This window comes from Rhinolophus sinicus, linkage group LG07, assembly GCF_036562045.2.
Source record: "Rhinolophus sinicus isolate RSC01 linkage group LG07, ASM3656204v1, whole genome shotgun sequence".
NCBI classification, from domain to species: domain Eukaryota; kingdom Metazoa; phylum Chordata; class Mammalia; order Chiroptera; family Rhinolophidae; genus Rhinolophus; species Rhinolophus sinicus.
The window spans coordinates 120,159,462-120,177,709 of NC_133757.1; the positions used below are offsets into that span (position 1 = coordinate 120,159,462).

The 18,248-nt window shown below is 36.3% G+C and overlaps 1 protein-coding gene across 5 annotated transcripts in view; it reads right to left on the minus strand.

Annotated features, from left to right (window-relative positions):
- The window catches only part of ABHD18 (abhydrolase domain containing 18), a 39,526-nt gene extending 21,317 nt beyond the window's left edge, over window positions 1–18,209 (minus strand). For 2 of the 5 annotated variants that reach the window (XM_074338539.1, XM_074338535.1), the window contains exons 1-3: window positions 18,070–18,202; window positions 2,409–2,517; window positions 1,689–1,773 (exon numbers count right to left, since the gene is read on the minus strand). In XM_074338539.1, the coding sequence (XP_074194640.1) occupies window positions 1,689–1,773; window positions 2,409–2,500 (177 nt within the window). In that variant the 5' untranslated portion in view covers window positions 2,501–2,517; window positions 18,070–18,202. Of the gene's footprint in view, window positions 1–1,688; window positions 1,774–2,408; window positions 2,518–6,667; window positions 6,806–10,823; window positions 11,088–18,069 lie in introns of those variants that run through there. The other 3 variants (XM_074338537.1, XM_074338536.1, XM_074338538.1) reach the window with 3 other exon arrangements.
- Window positions 18,210–18,248: the final 39 nt, after the last annotated feature.

Here is an 18,248-nt window from a genome sequence, read left to right on the forward strand (position 1 = left end):
GTTCAACATCATAGTCATTAGGGAAAGGCATATCAAACTCACATACATTTCACATCCATAGGACAAATAATAATGAGAACACAGTGAAATTGAAACCTTTGTACACTGCTAGTGGGAATGTAAATGGTACATTTTGGAAAATAGCTGCAGTTTGTCAAAAAGTTAAACATGGCATAACTATATCAGCCCGCAATGTCACTCCTAGATATATACCCAAAATAACTGTAAACATATATCCACAAAAATACTTGTACGTTAATGTTCACAGCATATTATTCATAATAGTTAAAAAAGTAGAAACAACTCAAATATCCATAAACTGATAAATGGATAAATAAAATGTCCTATTTCCAAACAATGGAATATTATTTAGTCATAGAAAAATAAAGTTCTGTACATGCTACAACATGGATGAACCCTGAATATTTGCTAAGTGAAATAAGCCAGACACAAAAGGCCACGTATATGATTCCATTTATATGAAATGTCCAGAATACGTGAATCCACAGAGAAAGCAGATTAGTGACTGCCAGCAGGTGGGAGGCTGGGGAAATGAGAAGTGACAACTAATGGGTACAGAGTTTCTTTCTGGAGCAATAAAAATGTTCTGGAATGAGACAGTGATAGTGGTGATTGTTGCATGTTTTGGGAATATAATAATAAAAACAACAACACTGAATTGTATGCTTTTAAAGCATGAATGTTATGATATATGAATTATATTTTGATTTTTGAAAACAGAGAGAGTGAGAGAGAGAGAGGTGGTGGGGAGAGGAAGAAAATCTGTAAGAATGCATTCCAAAATCTTAACAATAACACTTTCTTGGGAAGGAAATGGATATATGGTTGGTGGTGGAAAGTGGCAGAAATTAAGATTGTTTTGATTTTTACTTGGTATGCTTTAAATTTATTTTAAAGCCTATGATTTTTTTACAGAGAAAAATAGAAATAGTAAAATTTGAGGGAGAAATGTTCTAAATCCAGAAGATACAGAAGGAACCATTAGATGGTGGTGAGATTCCCAATTAAAATTGTTTTTAGTGGTGTAACACTTTTCAAAAATGAAATCTTCTAAAGATATCCAATACATAAAAGAGATGAAAGTAGAGATACTTTGGTTGAGGACAGTGAGGGATATGAAGGCCACACATTTGTACTCCCTCCCCCAAAATACCCCTAGTATCCAATGACATAAACCTAGAAATATTTTACAGAAAAACATATGGTTGCTTAAAAACAAATCTATTTCAAATACATTAAGTTCACAATGTTGACAATAGGTTCTGTGACTTTAAGTGAAAGAGTGTATAAGGAAACCCATTTTACCATAGGCTAATTGATATAAACATGCACTGACTCTCCAACTAGAGTGCTTCCCTATGTTACTTACAATTCATCCGAAATAGTGAACAATATAACCCTCCTGAGTCTAAAGATTAAAAAATGAGGCTCAAAAAGATCCAGCCCTAAATATTTTCTTATCTTTTACTCAAGTACTAAATATATGCTCCCAAATATACATGAATATAATTATTATAAACATGCAGTTAGGATACACATAGCATTTAAAAGTAATAGATGAAAAGTCTATACTGTACCAATGTTTTAGTGTTTATTGTTATAGTACTCTTAACATTCAACCTTTTCTTGCCACATATTTATGTCAAATTAGAATTTAATCTGAATACCTTGTCAATGTATACTGGATAATCACTTGAAACCAGATTCTGACATCTTTCTCGATTTCCAATCATCTTTCTAAATTCAAAGAGTCTGTTAGGGGGGAACAAAAGGAAAAAAATCAGTATAACTATTATACTGAGACTGATGAATAGTGATTAAAAATTAGCAAGTCCAGTTAATAAGACATGTTAAAATTTAATTTTAATCATCAGAGAAAAAGATTAGACTGTTGGTTTTTTGCAAGCTGGACATTTTATCTCAGGTAAAAATTAGAAATATCGTTTAGAAAGTAATTAACATAGATAGGACTCAAAATTAAAAGCACCAATCTTGAAATTTTATTTTCTTAAATCCAGATATTCCCATGAGCTAAATGGTAGTATGTTCCAGCTTTATAGTCATTACAAATTCAATTTACCCAAGAATGCTCAGTCCCTGGAAACTCTAATCAACTTAAAAATTATTAAAGGTAAAAAAATCTTGTTTATATTTTTGGAGAATTCTTTATTTTTACAACTGAATTACTTTTAAAATAGTTCAAATTAGAAGACTTAAATTAGAGAAATAATTAAGAGAAAATTAAATCATTTCATTTTTATATAGTTTAATACTTAATTTTCCAATCATTTTACATTTCTAGTAGAGGGCTTTAAAACTGAAATAAAATTTTAAATGTTTACTAAAATAATAAACTCAGAACAAGCATTTAGAAAAAAAATGCTTACTTTTTGAGATCCTCTGGCCTTCCCCATCCTCTGATAAAAAGTTTTGTGAGGAGAAGTTTCCGGTATAGAACATCTAACTTGCTCACACCCATTAGTAGTAAATCAACATCTGTGAAACAAAATTTTAAATTATTTTATTTTAGCAGGTCAACTTTCTAACCATCTCTTTAAATATCAGGTAAAAATTAAAAACTGATCTACTCTCTTAGCAACTTTCAAATATACAATATTGTTAACTAGAGTTACCACGCTATATATTACATCCCCAGCACTTATTTATCTTATAGACCTTAAAAGTACTCATCACAAGAAAAAAAATTGTAACTATGTGAGGTGATGGATGTTAACCAAACTTACTATGGTGATCATTTCACAATATATACATATATCAAATCATTATTTTATACACTTTAAACTAATGCAATGTTTTATATCAATCATATTTCAGAGAAACTGGGAAGAAAAATTAAATATTGAGATTAAACTATGAACCTTGAATTTATTCTTTTGGTAATAAGATACAAGACAAAGGGGGAAAAAAAAAAAGAACTGGGATGAAAGAAAAAGATTAAAGAGAGCCCTGAGCTTCGCTAAGCTATGAATTCTACTAGGACAGAATCTCCCCACGCTCAGCACAGTGACTGACAGAAAACACTCAGTATTTGCTGGATAACTATATTAGTGGCTAAAAGAAAAAAATAGAAACAAACAAAAATAGTAGTGTCAAATACACAATACTGTACTATTTGCCAGGCACCATTCTGAAAACTACACACACACACAAGTTCACATTTAAGCCCCACAAAAACTGTATGAAGAAGGATCTATTATCCAAGATAAAGAAACTGAGGCCCAGAGAAGGTAGATGATTTACCTAAGGTTACACAGGCAAGTGGGAGACAGAACTAAGACTGAACCCAGGCACATAGCTCAAGGTCTAACTACTACTCTACACTGCCTACTACTCTGCATGAAAGGTAATAATTAATACTACTACTTGTGTATCTCTTATATTTCCCAAATATTTCTAAGGTCTTCTCCCTCCCCTTCACGCGCCCCCCCCCACCCCCCCATATATCTACCTCTGTCTTTTCAGACTGAATGGTGTAGTTTTGATTTGTGGGCAAACCCTGATTCAGCTTCAGAGTTTATTCTATTTAGAAAAATGAGAAATGAAAATATGTATTTCCATCAATGAGACTTAATAATACTTATCTATTACTTTGAATGTTTTTTTGGAACCAGCACTTATATTTTTGCTCTGATTTGTAACAAACTACAAGGTTAACTTAATGCTTTTCTTTGTTTGCATAGGTGTACAATCTAACTCCATCAATTAGGCTGACACTTCACTGTTTTTATATCTGGAGCAGCAAAACCACATTATACTGTCTCTCACAAATATCAGGACCAAGAACAAACATTTACTAGAAATGTACTTGTTAGGCAATACACTTTAGCCAAAGTATGGTATTTAGTGGTTGTTTTTTTTTTACTACCATCCACCTCTCTTTTTCCCAATTTCCATGTGTTACTCAATTTTACTATAGATAAAAATTTGGTTTTGGCATAATGCTAGGGAAAAAAAACATAATGCATATCCAGCTTATTATACTATATATACCTACCACTATATATAAACTGGTGTTCTGATTAGTAGACTCCTATGAATTATCATTAATCAGTTCACCATAGCTAAACCATTCGTGGACGGCCTAATAGAAACTTAAGTTTCTGAACTTTGAAGAATGAATATCACTTTTTTTCATTCATGCAACAAGTATTCAGTGCTTACTATAAGCCAAGCCCCATGCTACAAGATGATTAGGGCACACTTTTGCTCTCATGGATTTCAGTGGAGGAAAACAAATTATTGAAAAAAAATAAGCAAGCATAGATGACGTTATAATGAAATTATAATATAATAAGCCAATATGATGAAGAACAGAGGGCTCCTTTGATAGTCAAAAAAAAAAAAGCCTCACTTAACCAAAGAGGTGCCCTTTAAACCAAGACCTACATGACAAGAAGAACAGTCAAGTTTTTTAATTGCAAATCTCATTAAAATCACACACATCCTGAAGTCTACTCATGTACTACATACGTTCCAATGAAAATTTTTAAAAATTATCTAGTCAGTGGGTAAAGCATAGGTACAGATAATATATATTAGTCTCTTCTTTGTGATTCAGAAATGCTCACTGCAACATTTTCAAATTAGAACAATATAGAAATATATATGTGTAGATATATATATTAAAATAGGAAAAATAATCTTATTACCTCTAATTCTATTTTTCAGAGCTATTTAGTAGTAATAGCTTGGGTTCTCTTCTTTCTGACCTTTTTCTTATTGATGTTACTTATTTACCTTCACACACTTTAAAAAATTTACATGAGTTATGTAACACATTTTTGGCAGAATTCAGACAGTATAAAAATATACAGAATAAACTTGAGAAGTCTAAGCTTCCTCTCCTCCAAAAAGGTAACCTTTGTTAATCTGTATACCTGTCAGCCCTTGTTCTATCCATTTACATATGTGCACATATTTTAGAGGTTTTTGGTGTTTTTAAACCCAGAAGAGACGTACTGTTATTTGTATTTTGCCATTGCTCTTCCTCATCTTGCTTATTTATAACTATTGGCAAAGCTCTTTCAATTTCATTTTTTTCTATTAATAGGTGTTTAGCCCCTTTATATTCATTATTATGATAATCTTTTGGCTTTAGTCCTTTTTTGGTTTTATTGATTCTTTAGTTTTTAATTTTTTTACATTTGAGTGTATATAAATTTGAAAGAGTTATATTTAAGGTGTGTTATATCATAATGGCTAAGAACATACACATTAGGGGCAAACTCCCTGGGTTGAATTCTTTACAATATGACTGTGCAAGTCACTTATCCTTTTTGTAACTCACCTGTAAAATGGTTTAATGACAGCACTTACCTGTTAGGATTGGTATGAGAATTAAATGAGTTATTATATATGAAACTTTTAAACCGCACTTTGCAAATTTAAGTGCTATACCTACTAATAATAGCAACAATATTACCAATTAGCCTTATAACTTTAATACCTAAACTTGTATTTCCATGTTCTACAGTCTTATTAACTCCTGCTGATAAATAATGACAGATACTTGTTCCCTTTTCCCTACCACCTGATTTTTTTTAATGTCCCCCCCCTTCTTCTGCCTCTCCCCAACCCCACTCCAGTTCAAGCCATTGTTTCTCAGTCATCTTAGCTGTGGAGGGCACAGCTCACTGGCCCAGGTGGGAATCGAACCGGTGACCTCGGCATTAGGAGCACGATGCTCCAACCACCTGAGCCACCAGGCTGGCCCCCCTACCACCCAATTTTAGTGGACATTTTTCACAGCTTATCTTCATATACCTTTAAATATGCCTATATCTGTAGTCTCTGATTTATCACCTTTAAATGGTATTTCTGACACTGTGAAAGATGAGGAAATCTGTATATTTCAGTACTTTCCACGTTCTCTCTCTTTTATGCTTCTAACTCTCATAAATTTTATCAATTCTGTGTTGTTAGAGGTTATATTTATATTCTTATTCTTAGAGATGGTTATATTCAGTGATCATTACCAATCCTTTTGCAGTAAATGGAAAATAAACAACAAAAACATCAACAGGAACCAAAAAGAATTCTTAAGAACATTAATAGATACTTCAGAGGGGTTTGCGGTAAGAATATTTTAGAGTAACTTACTGTATTAACTAACTAAACAAACAGAAAATACATAGCATAAAGATATAAAGAAAATAAAAACTCCCAGCATTTGATAAAATTCAGCCTACAGAAATAATAAAATCCAAGAGAGTCAAAAAGTATTAGAACTTAATTATACAATAAGTGGTACCAGGGCAATTGGTTATCCACATGGAAATAATTTAAATTAAATCCCTACACCTTATAGTAAATACACAAAAAAATTCCATGTGGATTAGGCTTAGAGAGCTAAACCTAAAAAGCAAAACTATAAACATTTAGAAGACTACACGAGAGGCTATAGTCCTCTGAAGAGGACAAAAGCAAAACTCAATTGTAAAAAATCTGTACATGGGCCGGCCCAGTGTCTCAGGCAGTTAGAGCTCCATGCTCCTAACTCCAAAGGCTGTGGGTTCGATTCCCACATGGGCCAGTGGGCTCTCAACCACAAGGTTGCCAGTTCAACTCCTTGAGTCCCGCAAGGGATGGTGGGCTCCGCCCCCTGCAACTAAGATTGAACACGCACCTTGAGCTGAGCTGCCTCCCAAATGGCTCAGTTGGTTGGAGTGCGGGCTCTCAACCACAAGGTTGCCAGTTCGATTCCTCACCGGTTCGACTCCCGCAAGGGTTGGTGGGCTATGTCCCCTGCAACTAGAAACAACAACTGGACCTGGAGCTGAGCTGCGCCCTCCACAACTAAGACTGAAAGGACAACAACTTGACTTGGAAAAAGGCCTGGAAGTACACACAGTTCCCCAATAAAGTCCTGCTCCCCTTCCCCAATAAAAAAAAAAAATGTACACAATAAATTAAAAAAAAATCTGCATGTATTCATTTATTTGCTATTTCTAATAAAAAATATTCTTAAGATTCCCTTAAAATAGTCTAAAAATTTCAACATGTTTCAAACCTCAAAGTACTTTAAAAGTTAATCCAGAAATTAGAATAGCATAAGCTTCCAAATGGCTTATACTTACAAATGATAAAATACATTTTTTGGTTTATTTTAACCATTTCACAAGAGTATAGTCAATTTTTAATTATAGTCAAAATTTAGTGTTAACAATGGAGAAACGTAGATATTCTTTAAAAATAGATTTCCATAATTTTTTTCTATTTAGTTGATTTGCATTGCTAATCATAGAGGGGAAATCCTGTTCTTAATTTTTATGGCAATGGTTAAAATCTTTATGTGTTCTTACTTACACCTATCAACTCTCATTTTCAGTTTATTGTATGGCGGGGGGACAGAACTAAGAATCCCTTCACCTTAATGTACCAACCTCTTAAATGACTCTCCTTCACTGAACAATTTTTACAGATTTTTAATGAAATTATATACTATTTTAAGTTTTCCTCAATTACACATTTCTACGTATTTTGCAACCAACTGATATTCTTATATATTAATACATAATTTGTTGAACAATGTTTGGCTGTTGCCTAATGAAGTCCAATTACCTTAAGCATTATCCTATGAAATACGAACACCCAGACCCGAACTAACAGGAAACAGCTATCATGAAAAGCTATATCACTTGAACTTTTGGAGCGGTTTAAAGATGGTATAGAAAGGGAAAGCTTGGAATGTTTTCCCAAGTGAAGATTTAGGTGTTCACTACAGTTTGTAGTAGTTGTTGCTGTTCATGTAAATTTTTTTAAAACTTAAGTAAAACTTAAAAATGTACAAGTCGTAAGTATAACTTGGTTCATTTTCACAAAATGAACAACCTGTGTTCTATATAACGTGATTATTATAGTTAAAGGTGCTAGCAAGGAGCAGGAAAAGCTGTATAAAAAAAATCAAAATTTTAACAGTCTTCAGAGATTAATCAGGCAGATATTAATGGAAAATACATAAACACAAAAAGGGAGATATGAAAAAATGTGACATGCTCAAATAATGTAGGGGGTCAAATTACAGGAAAGATGTCATACTATGTATGTATGATTAACTTATCCAGTACAGACTTTAAAGATTCATAGTTATTTTCTATAGAGTTAGGATTTTCAGCCTTTATCTATCAGATTAACAGCAAAAAGATTTTACTATTGCATTAATTTTTAAAATTGGTTTTACAATTTTTCTGAAATGTTTATGTAATCAAACCAATCCATCTTACCACATCCAATACTACTCCCTAACACACTTCAATAAGTGTACAATTCCTTTTTTTTTCCAAATGTTAAATTCCTTTTTCTCTTTGGAGGTCACTATAAAATACAGTATTTTTCTTCTGTTTACTAACCAGATTTCCAGAAAATTGTTTTTTCTCTGTTCTCTAATTCTCATTTTTAAATCTAGAAATATTTTATAAACTTAGATTTAGTTCTAAAAACCCACATTTTATTTTTAAAATGTCTTTTAAACAGCTCTTGCAACCGTTGAGTGTTTAAAAGTCTACAATTAGTTTTCCATATATATCCCATTTGTGTTTGTCATGATTTATATAATATCCTATTTGCAATGTAACTGATAGGGTGTTCAAACCTTATATTAACGTGGTAGCACTGTTATTATTTTTTTCAGTCTTTCCTTCCAGAGTTTTATTTCTTCTGTTAATATTTTTACCCTACCCTTTAAATTTTATTCTATCCTTAAAGTATCTTTATTAAATATGTTACACGACTAACAAATTACTTAGTATTTGTGGTAACTACTATGCATGGGATGCCTTTTTCTTTATATTTTTTCTTTAGTTGAATATTACTAACTCATAAAAGAAGAGTTTATTTTAGATTATTTTCTTCCATCCTACAACTTTTGTATTAGAATTGCATTCCAGGAATGAATGTATCAAATATTTAGGAGAGACTTATTCCCCTCTGATGGAATATGCATCTCTCGACCATACCATGCTATTCCCCAAATTTCTTATTAGCTAAACCACATCAGAAACCCATGATCACAAGTCATAAAGAGAAAAGGTTCTACGCATGTTACCACCTTACAGACTTAAACTTCTCAATCTACTACTCTAAACATTTTTATAAGCCTACATTTAAAACAGATTTCTGATTATATTTGAATAAATGTTTTCAAGACCTAATTGGGAAAGAATATTGACTTTAAAGTAAACAAAAAAAAAAACAACTAAAAAATATTTGAAAAAAATGATTTTTACTTAACATATCCAATTACTAACGGGAGCTACAAAAAGATACCTTGTAAAATTCTGCATGGAAAAATATTAAATAGATGATATGAACATAAAATGTTGGTTTCTGTTGTAATGTTATTTACAAATAGTGTCTCAAATGAACAATGCTAGAAATCGAGTAGAGGAGAGATCGTGCAAAGTTTTTCTATAAAGGGCTTCATGGCAAATATTAAAGGCTTTGCAGGCCAAGAGGCAAAATCAAGGATATTATGTGAGGTTATTTAAGATAGCAAGAAAGAAAACTAATATTCACATATTTTTTTATTGAGGACATTCAACATATAATAATGTGTAAATTTTTGTAACATGGGTAAATTTTTGTAATATGTAATGAGAGCAGTGAAATTTTTTTCTTTGGATTTTGCTTAATGGGAGTTCAAAGTTGGTGCCTCTATCATCAGAGCAGCAATGTTCATCTCTAAAAACTATTCTTAGCTTGTAGGCTATATGAAAATAGACAGGTTGGCCCATAGACTAGACCCAGTTTGCTGACCCCTAGGCTACAAAATCAAATAAATCATAGGTATGTCACAAATGTCACAATGTCACAAAGACAGAACTACAAAACACTATATTTATTAAAATGATAAATTATCCAAATCCTGTTAAATAGCATAAATAAAATACAAATATTGACTTTAAGAGAATTCAGTATGTCACAGGATAGACCTAAAATTAGTATTCTATCTAAAATAAACACTAGTTATTTTAATTAGCCATGTCTTCTCTGCCTTTTTAAAATTTAGAATTTGATAACTAAAAGCTGGAAGCAATCCAAGTGCCCATAAATGAAGAGATAAGCAAAATGTGGTATCTACATACAATGGAATATTATTCAGCCTTAAAAAAGAATGAAATTCTAACATATGCTACAATTAACTCTGAGGACATTATGCTTAGCAAAACATACCAGTCATAAAAAGACAAATAGTGTATAGTTCTACTTATATGTGGTAACTAAAGCAGCTAGATTCATACACAGAAAGCAGCATGGTGGTTACCAGAGCTGAGAGGAAGGGGAAATGAGGAAGGTTATTGTTTACTGGGTATAGAATTTCAGTTTCATAGGTGAAGAGAGTTCTGTAGATGAATGGTGGTGATGGCGGTGATGGCTGCACAACAGTATAATTTCAACTTAATACCACTGAACTATAAACTTTAAAATGGTTAATTAAGATGGTAAATTTTATGTGATATGTACTTCACCATAATAAAAAAACTGGAAAAAAAATTAGAAATTGAAGTTAATTTGATAAGCCTCTTTACACAATAGTTCAGAGGAAGTAAACTGATACTTTCCTTCTCCACAACTTACTCAGTAAGCAGTAGTTCACTATTCTATTGATCTTAGAACAGAATTGTCTATTATTCTCTTCAAAAATGACCACTGTATAATTTATCTGAAGGCTTGTTAAGGTCTTTAAAAGACTTGAAGAACAAATCTCTTGAACCTGGTTGTTCCCACCCCACATCTTCTCACTTCCCCTTTCTTGAGGATTAGTTTCCAAGAACCCAGCCTACCTGGGTTTTCTGCTTCAGGGTCTCATTTACCCTCCATCGAGGTGTCAGTTGGGTTGTGTTCTCAGGTGGAAGCTTGGATGGAGAAGCACCTGCTTCCAAGCTCACTCAGGTTGTTAGCAGAAATCATTTCATTGTAGCTACAGGATTGATCACTTCCAATATTTTGTTGTCAGCCAGAGGGCCAGCCTCTGCTCCTAGGGGCTTTCCATGGTTCCCTACCACATGGCTCTCTTCACAGGAAGTTCACAACATGGCAGCTTACTTCTTCAAAGCCAATAGGAGAATGAGAGTTAGTATGCTAGCAAGACAGTCTTACATAACTTAATGTAACCACGGGGGTGTCATACCATCAACTGTGCCAAGTAACATAACACAATCATTGGAGTGACATCCAATCACCTTTGCCGTATTATATTTGTTAGAAGGCAAATCACATGTCCTGCCCACACTCAAAGGGAGGGGATTACACAAAGGCTTGACTAACAGGTGTTGGGATCCTGAGGGTCACGTCAGAGACCGTCCTCCTTAGCATTTGAGTAGAATGTCCGGGCTGACACTCTCAGGACTTTCAATACCAGAGGTGACAATTACCTCCTTCCCATTTTCCTAGTAGGAAAACAAATTCCATAGACCTGACTAACATTTGTTTAAAAGTGAGCTCTTGAAAGTTTGTCTAAATCATGTACATATAATCCCATTCACTTAAAATTTTTGCCCACAAAAACAAAAAATCTCCCAAAACAGAAACCCTTGCCTCTTAGTAATTTGTTTATTAAACAAACAGTAAAAGGGAAATGGCTTCTGAAATGCTGCCCTCGTTATATACATTTTCTACTTTAGTGCAATTATTAAAATCAAGGAAACATAGGTAGTTCATGTTTAAATTGCTTGACTAGCTTTTTCTTGAAGGGTAAATATCACTGTGATATAATAAAGAATCTGGTCTTTAACCCAGTTCCTGGCCTGGAGCTCCTAAAACCCTTGGAATTTCCTGAGAGGAGCGAGTTTGTTTTGCTAAGGAGGGGACTCCCAGTGAGCCACTAGATAGTCTCAGGATCCTTTCTGGCTGGTCACCAGAAAAGACCAACCATTTGATTAGAAGGTTGACTTTGGGGCACTGACCTCCAACAAGGGAAGGGAGCTAGAGACTGAGTTGGATCACATGACCAGTGAGCCAATCAATCATTAGCGGCCCAGTAAGAACTCTGGACATTACTTGGTATTGTTTCTTGGTTAATGAACATGATGTGTGGGAGAGTGATATCCTCCCCATGGAGAGGGCATGGAAGCTCTACGTTCCCTCCTATACCTTGCCTCATTCCTCTCTTCATTTGGCTGTTCCTACGTTGTATCCTTTATAATAAAGCTGCAATCGTAAGTATAGTGGTTTCCTGAGTTCGAGTTCTAGCAAATTACTAATCCACAGGGGTCACAGGAATCCCCCGAGTTGTAGCTAAGTCAGTTACAGTGTGGCTGGAATCTGAAGTAATAGCATCTGGAGGATTGAGCCCTTAACTTGTGGGATCTGCGCTAACTCCTATGGTGTAAATCTGTGAGTGATTAATGTCAGAGTTGAATTGAAGTATACCCACCTGGGGTGAAAAATGGAACAGTTTATTTTTCACTCAATTACCAAAACTGTGAATTAGTGCTCCATATTCCAAATAAGAGGCCAGCCCTTTTTATATGTTTAGATATGCAACTCTATTCAGTAGGGTTCTATAGCATGCGGAAATAAAATTCTGAGAGATGATTTTAATTATGGTATTCATTGGGTCATTCAGGAATTGTTCAAAAAATAGCACGGATACATTTTTGTGTACATTTATGGAACTGCAGTAGAACACTGCCACATCATTATAATGCAGCACTTCATTGTCTGTTGGAAGTATTACAGGCCACTTATTTTCTCCATAGTGGCAGGAAAAGGAAGGCGGTCAATGTCTTCCTTTGCAACATCCATGGAGTCAACAGCAAGAAGCAGAATCCGTGTTATTATTAAAAGAAATAAATAAATAAATTATATATTATATATATATATATATATATATATATATATATATATATACACACACATATCAAAATTTCAACACTCATATTTGACAGTAAGAAGTACTAAACTGGTGTGGAGACATCCCAATTGTATGCAATATTCTTCTAGGTTGGTAATAGATAAAATCAAAGTAAGACAACTACAAAAGTAGAAAGTTGCAAGGGAAGCAGGCATGAACCTGAGAACAATGAACTCTTCAAATATTTTATAAAGTTCAGTCATTTCTGATTTTCAACCCTATATTAGAAAAGCTTTCCAAATCCTTTAACTCCATGTAATGTAGGTCGTAAGAGTCAGTGCTCCAAATCTAGAGCCAGCATATCCCTTGCTGCATTTACATGTCAGTGAACAACTGACCAATGAGGAACAGAAAGCAAATCAAACATACACATAAGTTACTATCATTTGGTTCTGGAGTTTGGGGTTTCACAGATGTTCTTAAATCCCATGTCAGTCCTAAGAACAGTGCAGAAGACCAGGGTTTCTGGGACATTCTAAACCTGTAGATTTTTCTAGCAGGGCTAACTGCTATCCAATGCCACCATAAAAAGATAATAATGCATGCCCAGGGTAAAGATACCTTCAATTTATCAAAAGCAGGCACCATCTGGGGCCCCCACATCAGGCTGGTCTGACACTAGTGATCTTCTGCAGAAACATGACCCACTTTTGAAGCATGTACCAAGCCAAAATGACACAACTGTCATCTACTTTTACATAGCCAATGAGAAAAACAAAGTGAAACAAAAATAGAAGTTCTTGTATATTGCCAAGGAATGAAAAGTCTTTCCTAAAAATGAGCTCTACTGCCAAAGTGGCACTCAATATTTGTTATGCCATCTAGTACTTTTATCTCCTATTACTCTAGTGCTTAAGCATTTAAACAATGAAACCTAACCATTTCTGGACTTTTATTCTCATACAGTTGATACATATCTCTAAGGCATAAATTAAATTTTTAAAAAATAACACCATTAACTTTACTCCACAAAAATACAGAACTAATTATCTTATAACTTCACTTTTAAATCACTTATTTTCAATACAAGTTTAAGTAGCAAAAAAAGGGTTTAGAAACCTCATTTCTACTACCCTACCTCAACAAATTTAATTCTTTTAAATCTTATACTGGAGTAGGAAAATCGCAAGTTTATTTGTTCATTCATTTGGTGGGGTGGATATGTATTTTAAGCAGTCATCTAAGGAAATCCATCAGCTGGACTGTCTCATATCCTTATGTGAAACATTCAGTAAATAATCTAATCTCTTTTTCAATTTAGCTTTTCTGTTCCATGGGTTTATTAAAAAAATAATTCTAAAGGTTTTTAAAAATGTTTACTTTGTTTGGATGCTGTGTCCCTAAGAAATAATTTTTTCTTTTTTATTTTTTTAATTGGTACAATACACAGAGCTTAGGTTTCACCAGGTTTACATGTGATATGGGAGAGCCCCTAACTATAAAAAAATTTTTTTGGGGGGGGAAGGGGAACAGGACTTTATTGGGGAACAGTGTGTACTTCCAGGGCTTTTTTCCAAGTCAAGCTGTTGTCCTTTCAATCTTAGTTGTGGAGGGCGCAGCTCAGCTCCAGGTCCAGTTGCGGTTATTAGTTGCAGGGGGCGCAGCCCACCATCCCTTGCGGGAGTCGAACCGGCAACCTTGTGGTTGAGAGGACGCACTCCAATCAACTGAGCCATCTGGGAGCTCAGTGGCAGCTCAGCTCAAGGTGCCATGTTCAATTTTAGTTGCAGGGGGCAGAGCCCACCATCCCTTGCGGGACTGGAGGAATTGAACTGGCAACCTTGTGGTTGAGAGCCCACTGGCCCATGTGGGAATCGAACCGGCAGCCTTCAGAGTTAGGAGCATGGAGCGCTAACCGCCTGAGCCACCGGGCCGGCCCCTTCCAGGACTTTTTCCAAGTCAAGTTGTCCCCTCAATCTTAGTTGCAGAGGGCACAGCTCAGCTCCAGGTCCAGTTGCTGCTGTTAGTTGCAGGGGGCGCAGCCCACCATCCCTTGCGGGAGTCAAGGAATCCAACCAGCAACCTTGTGGTTGAGAGCCCGCGCTCCACAACTGAGCCATCCTGCCACCCGGGAGCTAAGCAGCAGCCCACTGACCCCACTCTAGTTGTGGAGGGCATAGCTCACTGGCCCATGCGGGAATCGAACCGGCAGCCCTGTAGCCCAGAGTTCGCGCTCTAACCAACTGAGACACCCGTCCGCCCCAATATAAAAATTTTAAGTCTCTTTTTCCCTCGTTTCTTAGCTCCTTAGGTCCTGGCTTTGAATATTCTTCTAATCAGTTTCTGAATCCTAAAGATTGCTCCTAGCCTGAATCACAGAATGTCTCTCACCCCTGCTTCAGGTAACTACTTAAAAGCCTGTGACTTCCCAACATCTCCCAAGCCATTCCGGAACCCCCCCAGGCCAGTATATTTGTTGATTGTAATCACTGAAGTCTCATGTTCTTTCCCACTGATTCTGGGCCCAGCTACTGGACAACTGAGGCCACCTAAATGACTGGTTGAATGGCCACAGGCTCTATAGAGCTAATGGATTTAATTAAAACCTATTTTTCCTCATTCACAGGGATGCAGAGGATACCCCAGCAAGGTTGCCAGTAGCTACCAAAGAAGCCAGTGCAGTCTTCCAGGCGGATCTCAAGACCCATTCCTCTCATCTAAGATCATATAGGGCAAGAGTTCCATGAATCCCCCAACAGGTAGGGACAGCTCTAGCCTATGCCAGCAGGAAGCAGATACAGTAGAAAAGACCTTCTGTCCCTCAACTTCCCATAGAGATTTTATGGGGATCACATCTCTCAAGGGAAAAACAAGGCAGGCAGTTAGACATCAGTGTATAATCTACAGAATCAACCACCCAAAGGACCTCCCCTCTCTGCCCCAAACTTCCCCTTTTTATTGTAATTATATACCCCTATGAGGAACAAATGGGTACAAAATACCCAAGTAGATTAAAGCGGCCACTCACACCTGCACAGTAAAAGACACAACTACCTTCATTTCAACTGGGCCTCATTATACCATCATTATAATATCATCCATATGCCCAGACGTTCATTAATATCATTTTAACAGACTAAATTCTGGGAAGGAACATGCACAGCCTAAAAAGACGAGGTAATAACCTCTTGTCAATCACAGGTAACAATCAAGTGGTCCCACAAGGAACAACCCTTTTCTTCCTAGATAAAAAAAGATAAAAACTCCCAAGTTTTCGCAAGTCAGGTCCTTTTTTGAGCCTTGAGCCTCTTCTGTTGCTCAGCCCACTCCAAACTCTTTGGAGTATACTGTTTCTCCTAATAATGCCACCTTGTGCCCTTGAGCCATTCTTTTCTAATAAACTGCTTTTTCACTACTTTACCTCGGTATCTCATTCAATTCTTTGCTCGAGATGCCAAGAACCTGGACACGGCGCCGAGGAGGGTCCACCCTCCGGCAACACTGGCACTCTATTCCGTGTACTATTTGTGCTCCAAAGTCATCACTTGGAGGCAGCAATGGAAAATAGCAGTGTCAGAAGACCTGGGTTCCTCCACTAACTGTGTGACCTTGAGTAAGCCACCTTAACCTATAAAAGTGGAATAATTCCTGGCCTAATACAAAATTATTTCACTTCTACAAAAATTGGTTACCTGTTATGATATATTTTAAGAGATATAGGAAAAGATTCGTCTTCACATTTTTTTCACAGAAAGGCTAGTGGTGAAAAGCACAGGTTTTATAGTCAGGAATCCCATGTTTCTTGGATTCTACCTGTGTTGCTTATTTATTTAATCTCCATTCTTTGAATTTCCTTGCATGCTTGAGACAATCCCACCTCAGAGGGCTGTTGTACGGATGAAATGAGGTAATTCAATAAACATTCATTCAACATACATTTATTTAGCAACCATTCTGCTTGGTACAATACTGGTTAAAAGTCCCTTTGTAAAGTATGTATACAAAAGTAAAATGTATTATATATTTTATATATATATATACATATATATATATATATATATATATATATATATATATATATATATATATATACACTCACACACATGCACCATACACTGTGCTAGACGACTCCGTGGATTAAAAAAGAAGCTGACAATACAGTAAAGCAACATTATGGCAAAATATACTTATTTTTTTAACCATGTACCTTCTTGGAATCAATCACAGGAATCTGGTATGTTTCTGCAAGCTGCTAACAAATTTGCAAGACTGAATCCAAGTACAAAATGTCAGTTCTAGATTCAGAAGATAACTCTGAAGTAATGGAAAACACATTTCAAGTTTAGCTGTTTACCAGTGGAATGTGTCTGATAGGATACACCCAAGAAGGTCACAAACAAGACCAAGGTCAGAAATGATGGCATATAGTACACATCATGTAACTAGTACAGGGCCTAGTATAGGGTAACTGCTCATAAATATTAGCTGAAAATAACTAAATTTGGATCCAACTCTGCCACTTTCACACCGAGTGACTCTGGTTAAGTTATTAACTTCTCTGGACCTTAGTTCCATGTAAAATAAAAATGTGTCTGCTTTACCTATTTGCTAGGACAGCTGTGATCAAATGAAATTGCCTGAGAATGTATTAGTACTAATAAAAGAGTTATTATGTATGATATGATACATATGACTACTGCCACCAATTAGCTTACAAGCCTACTTGCAGGAGTAAGATGTTAATATGCAAGCACCAGGAAAGAAACAGCATCAAGATCTACTGGGACAAAAACCGTATTTTCTAAAACTGTCATCTTCCTTATGATGAAAGGAGCTAGTCCTTGTTAACCGGGAGCTGTGCCTTTTCTAACCCCTAGGTTACAGCAGCAGGCTCTGCTGAGTGGCATTTTGCAAGGCTGATGACCCCAGTGGGCGCAAGCGGCTGTGGATCTGGGCATCAGGAAATTAAGGGGGCTGGACCCCATCTTCAGGGCCCCATCCAGGCCCTAACTAGGCACTACGGGTAAGGTGCCTTTGTAATTAGTCGAGCGAGAAAAAGCGCGCAGCCACTTCCACCTTCCATAGAGAGAAAGGACCGCGCGCCCGCGCTCCTCACCCAGACCGCCCGGAGCGCGCCCTGGACTCCCGGGTCTCCAGCCAAGCCCTGCGCCCCCAGTCCCTGCCTGCTCCTCGCACGTACGCCGCGCGCCGAGCGGCCTGAAACGGCAACTTACTGGACGCGGGGCGGGCGCCTGCTCTCCAGGTGGCCGAGTCTCCCACACCGCCGTTCCGTGGCTCCCGACACTTGCCTTGCGTCCGAGCCCCAAACGCAGCAACAGCAGCCTTTCCAAGAACGCAGGAGTCAGGAGCCTCAGACAGCGCAGCTCCCGAAGTCCGAAGAGCCGAGGGCGAG